Source organism: Lottia gigantea (genome assembly GCF_000327385.1).
Source record: "Lottia gigantea unplaced genomic scaffold LOTGIsca_228, whole genome shotgun sequence".
In the NCBI taxonomy this organism is placed as follows: Eukaryota; Metazoa; Mollusca; class Gastropoda; family Lottiidae; genus Lottia; species Lottia gigantea.
Genome location: NW_008708627.1, coordinates 164619 through 170330, shown reverse-complemented (window position 1 = coordinate 170330; position 5712 = coordinate 164619). Strand labels below are relative to the sequence as shown.

General features: G+C 33.0%; 1 protein-coding gene across 1 annotated transcript; it reads left to right on the top strand.

The window, feature by feature from the left end:
* The first annotated feature begins 200 nt into the window (after positions 1-200).
* LOTGIDRAFT_205412 (hypothetical protein) lies at positions 201-3090 on the top strand. Its single transcript, XM_009054848.1, has 3 exons — positions 201-259; positions 2011-2107; positions 2380-3090. The coding sequence occupies exons 1-3, from the start codon at positions 205-207 to the stop codon at positions 2912-2914; spliced, it is 687 nt and encodes a 228-aa protein (XP_009053096.1). The 5' UTR covers positions 201-204; the 3' UTR covers positions 2915-3090.
* The last annotated feature ends 2622 nt before the right edge of the window (positions 3091-5712 follow it).

The following is a 5712-nucleotide window of genomic DNA, read 5'->3' as shown; positions in this document are numbered from 1 at the left end:
TGAAAAAATTTAAATTTTCAGTAAAGTGGACCAATGCACAAAAAGTGTTCATATCCGAATAAATTTCTAGGCTATCTTCAAAAAGTTACAAAGCTACAAAGCTCAAATTTGCAATTGACACTTCGTCATTATGACTTTGAAATTATTGTAATCTTTATCATAATGATGTTAATAAGAGTTACTTGCCTTTAATCGAAAACCAATATGGCTGCGCCCAGTTCAGTAGAAAGAACTGGAGTTGTGAAAGATAGTGTAACAGGTAAAAAATTGGTTTACAAGTTATTATAATGGTAAAAATTGTGAGATTATTATTCTGTGCATTGGTATTTAAGAGAAGAGGGTATAAACATTATGATTTTAATGAAATAAGCTAAGGGCATTGGCAAAATAGTACGGAAGGCTACTGTCTGTACTGCTGTGTAACAGTGTAAGCCTAATATTACAGTCAAGTAACCTAATTTCGTGGAAACCTATTATTCGTGGATTTTCGGAAATGATTAATAATTTACGTGAGCGACCTTGCGCGATCTCCTTATTAGTTTGTTTTAATAAACATGGGTTTTCTGTACATTATCAGCTAGTAGAATGAATCCAGTAGTTGCAAGCAAGGTAAAATGTATTAATGTATACTTTGACAAATACAAAATGGCGGATTTCACTTATTACCAAACATCACCATTTTTTATCGGCCGAATTTCATTATAATCCCGTGCGGTAATCGGATTTCCAAGTGTCGTCTGCTAGAATATAATCCAACAAATAAAGTCACGTGATCAACTAGCGGATTCCGTGTCAGCAGAAAATTTCTATGGAACACAAAGTGGACCATATTCTTATGTTGTTTCAGTGACTTTTAGCAATAAATCATGCTACGTATCTTATTTTGTCAGTCACTATTTTTTTTTTAAATCGTGGTTCTTTGAGGGAATTGTCACTAGTTATAATGAATTGATATTAAAGATAAATACTAAGAAAAGTTAATTATACCACTGGGTATCCATACAACATGTTTTTCTAGACTTATTTATAGATCAAACATTGTACACGAAAATAGGTGACACATTCTGCCGCCGTTGCCGAGTTGGTTGCTCATGAAATATGGGTCAAAGTGAAGGATTCATTAAGAAAATCGAAATAAACCAATTTTAATTATTTTGTAGAATATCTGAGGAAACATCTAAGACATAAAAATTTGTTTTCGTTTTTTTAACTTTGACGAAATTCGATGTTGAATCCTTATATCCACGAAAATAGGTTACACCACTGTATAAAATTTTTACTAAGTTGAAATTGACTTGAAAAACAACTTGTAAAGTTCTACCAACCATATAACAGTAGATTACCATCATTTTGGGAATCAGGAATCCAGGGGGTCGCTCAATTGATGAACTGGACCTTCAATTAAACAAGTTGGAACAGGGATTAAAACACATTACACATGTGTGGAATGGCATGGCGCATGCCTTAAACTTACAAGAATATTGCAATTTCAACACAAATCAGCAATATTGAACAAGTCAAATTTGAACAGAGGTGGATAAAATGCTATATCTTATCATGCTTATTGCTTACCAACAGATTACTTATCTCTGATTAAAAATATCACAGCAATTTATTCCAATGGCTTCCTGATATTATATTAATCCATCACAATAATTGATAAAGATTAACAGGTTTTTTATTAGTTCATTATAAATTAAAAAGAGGTGAAAAACCAATGGGGCAAAACCACTAGGGAGGAACTTGTCTAGGGAGGAAACCACTACATGGAAATAAAATGTAGTTGCCGACAGAAAATGGCAGAGAAGAAAGTAAATGGGAAAATTTTGAATGTGACAAACCGTTTCTGCATTTATACCACTCGATGGAAAGCAGAATAGACAGAATCTGTTCTCCATTAGGGCCCACCCAAGGAAGTTCAAACTGAGTTCTGAACACATCCTTTTTTTCCCCTACTACTCAAAAGACTTTTTATTAAGACTGATGCATGAAGATCTTTGTATATTTTAGGAGAGTTATTTTTACCAGAAAGTAGGAGAGCTGATGGTTCCATACGTAAAGCAAGAAAAGTCAAAGCCGGTTACGTGCCTCCAGAAGAAGTCCCAGTGTGAGTATAAACTTTAACCCTATTAGGCCCAAAACCAAACATAAACTTTCATTTTTAATATAGCCACTTCAGTTTAGGTCTCTTGAACATTCGTCACAATGTAAATGTAATGTAGATAAGAAAATTTTGAATGTGGTTCGATTGGGGACAGAATTTTAACGGAACCTGTTCAGAACTCTCCAATCCAGCACCACACCACCCTACTAAATAATCTTAATGTACAAATGAAACACAAACCATTGTCCTACTACTGTATTTCGGTTTTTCTCCAGGTATCAAAATGAAAGTGTCAAATGGATGAAAAGTCGTGCAGGGGTACCTATAGGGTTAAGTCCAGATCTGGTAGATAAGGCTAAGTCAGCCAAAGAATCGGCTTCTAGAGGTCATGTAATGACCAATCAAGAAGCCAGAAGTAAACAGAAACAAGCAGCAGTTGAAGCAGGGCAGCAGAAAAAAGGCGTTAATAATCGTAAAGGTGGCAAGAAGGTCGTAGATGAAGCAGATGGGGTTGACGATTTGTTAGCATCTGTTTACGGCATCAAAGTTGCAGATGATTCGTCCAAGAAAGGTGGAAAAGCAAAAAAATTACCAAAAGGAGGTGATAGTGGTCTAGCTGTACAAGATGCAGATCCAGCGAAAAAATTGAAAAATTTACAAAAAAAATTGAAATCTACTGAAAAGTTAGAGGAAAAGATTAAGAGTGGAGAATTAAAGCAACCAGCACAACAAGAACTGGATAAAGTGGCCAGACGATCAGAATTGGAAAAAGAAATTAAGGACTTACAACAAAAACTAGAAAAATCGTGAAATCTCTTCTCATCCCTTTTTCAAAAACATTATTTTCTGAATATACCCAAAATCTTTTAGAACTTAAAGATGGGTTCCCTTATTTTCATTTACAAAAATGAAAATGCTAATACTTATACGAATAGAAAGTAGAAGTGTTCTAACGACTTGGAAAAAAAGCAGTTTGTCTATAAATAATTCATAATTAGCTAAATTAAAGAGAATTACTAGCAGAATTCCAATTAGTGACTGATCAACAAAGGTCAAAAAGTCTTTTTTTGTTTATCCAGACTGTACATACATGGACATTTATATTTGGTTAAAACTCTTAATGATTTTAATAAGAACATAATGAATGATATGATTAAGAAAACATGATAATTTATTAGAAACACCAATTAATCAAATAGTTTGCTAAATTTGACACTAAAAATAAGGAAACCCATCTTTAATTTCTTCTGTGAAAACAGTGGTTAGTTATATAAATGTGCTAAATATGTGAGCATATGCCATGTCGTAGGCTTATGGTGAGAGCACATGAACATTCTTGGTTAGTCCATTTTTGTCGCTGACTCGAATCTTGAGTAAAATCTCAAATGTGTTTAAGTTGCCGACAGGATTTATAATATCAGTATCATTTATAACCAGTTTGATATTTGTCGCTGATTGATTTATCTTCTACAAGACAGAGCGTCATCATCCAATCAAATTCATTTCCTTTCAATTGCATGATCTGCATATGATTATCAACATGGTGGAAAATGACCAACTGGAGATTTTTTTAGTGTGCTTGCAACTGTTCAATACGTGAGTCCATGACAAAAATCATCATCCAAGACTGTCCATGTACCTGCAACCTAAAGGCCACTCTGTCTTGCTATAGATGTAAAATAATTGTAGCAAATATACATTTATGCAACAGGGTTCAATTTAGATTGAAAGATTTGATATACAAGTTAATTTGATTTGCAGATCGTCTTGATAATTTTGGCTAATAATCTGAAAGAAGGGGTTATTTGGAATTGCAAACTGTGAATTGAACCCTGTTATACAACATATTCTTTGAGCTATATTGGACAATGTAACTCTTGCATAAATCATTAGAAATCACCTTTTTCTGATTGTAAGTAAGAAAAGTGTAGCAGCCATATTGGATTTTGGATGTAAGGATAAGTTCAAGAGAAAATTAATGTTATTAAAAATAGACCAAACTATCGTTCCTTTTTTTATTAGCTTATATTTTTAAAATAGCCTATTTTTAATATAGCCACTTTAGTTAGAGTCCTACGACAGCCTCTTAAACATTTGTCAAATTGACCTTTTGACCTATCTCGATGACGTCAGCTTTAACCAATCAAATTTCTATCCTCTCTAGTGCTGGTATGTGACACATTGTTTATCATGTCAAAAGGTTACGTTGACAAACGTTCAAGATAGCTGTCGTAAGACTCTGAAGTGGCTATATAACTAATGAAAAAAAACAGATAAGGGTTTGGTCTAATTTGAGAGAAAATGAAATTTTTGTAATAGAAATCATAGTATTCTTAAAGTTGTGATATCATTTATCACCAAATTGTGTATGAAATTGAAAATTAAATTTGTTTTGATATAAAAAATATACAAAAGTATTTTATTGTTCTTGCAATTATCCTGTTCATTGCATTTATATTTAGAGATTGTAAAGAGGTTTTTCTAATTTTTTTTGTGTATTTGGGACACTGATAGCATTAATTTGCATCATTCCAATTTTCAATCAGACATCTGTGATTCCTGCAATTGATTGAAACATCTAGATCTGTGTTTCAATCAGATAGGAACTTGGCCTGTGTTCAGATAAAAACCTGCTTGACCAGAGACGAAAATCTACATGACATGAATTGAATGGAGCTTTACATCCTACTCTTCTGTACCTTATAGTCTGATGAAGACGCCACACCATGCAGCATAACATTGAGGGTAATTTTGCCAGGACAGCGGCATTAGACAGCTCTTTTTTGATTTCCAACTGTCGAGGGATCTTTAACGTGCACAGTTTGTAGTACACAGTGCCTAGGTTTATTGTCTCATCCAACGACTAGACACATTTTCCATGTCAGCCCCTCTTACCTGCATCACTGACAGGGTGAAACGGGGTTGAAAAATCCAAAAGTGTTATCTCAACCTATGCTTGGATTGATCCCTGGACCTTCAGGTTAGTGAGCAAGCATCTAACTCACTGGGCCACCTCAGTTCCCCAAAATCTATAGGCATAAAAGACAAAAAATTGTAATTCAATCGAGGACATATATAAAGTATATAAATATCATTTACAATTTTTACAAAATATTAAATAACAAATTAAAAACATTATAAATAGTTCTATGCAATATATTTCCTAAAAATATTGTTTACTTAAAAGTATACTACCTCAAAGGATGAACAAAAAACTGAAATTTGTAGACTAGGCCAACATGAGTCTTTGTTCATCAGTGGACTTACCTGGTGTCATAACTATACAACAGAAACTCTCTATAATCTAATAAATCTATAAAACTAAGTAATAATTCATTAAACTAAGTAATTTTGAAACATGCTTAGAAGCATTACAAGTTACTAACTTGAAAATTAAACATACTAACTTGAAAATTAAAAAAAACAAAAATGAATGGCCCTAATATGCTTCCGTACTTTTGGGTACAGTTCAAACCAATTTACATACCATATTTTAATATCTTTTGATAATGAGGAGTTAACAAGGAGCTAATAATGATAAACTTTAAAGATATCAAATTGTTTTTGACAAGGCATCACTGTTTTAATTAGATTGGTTTAGAACCATT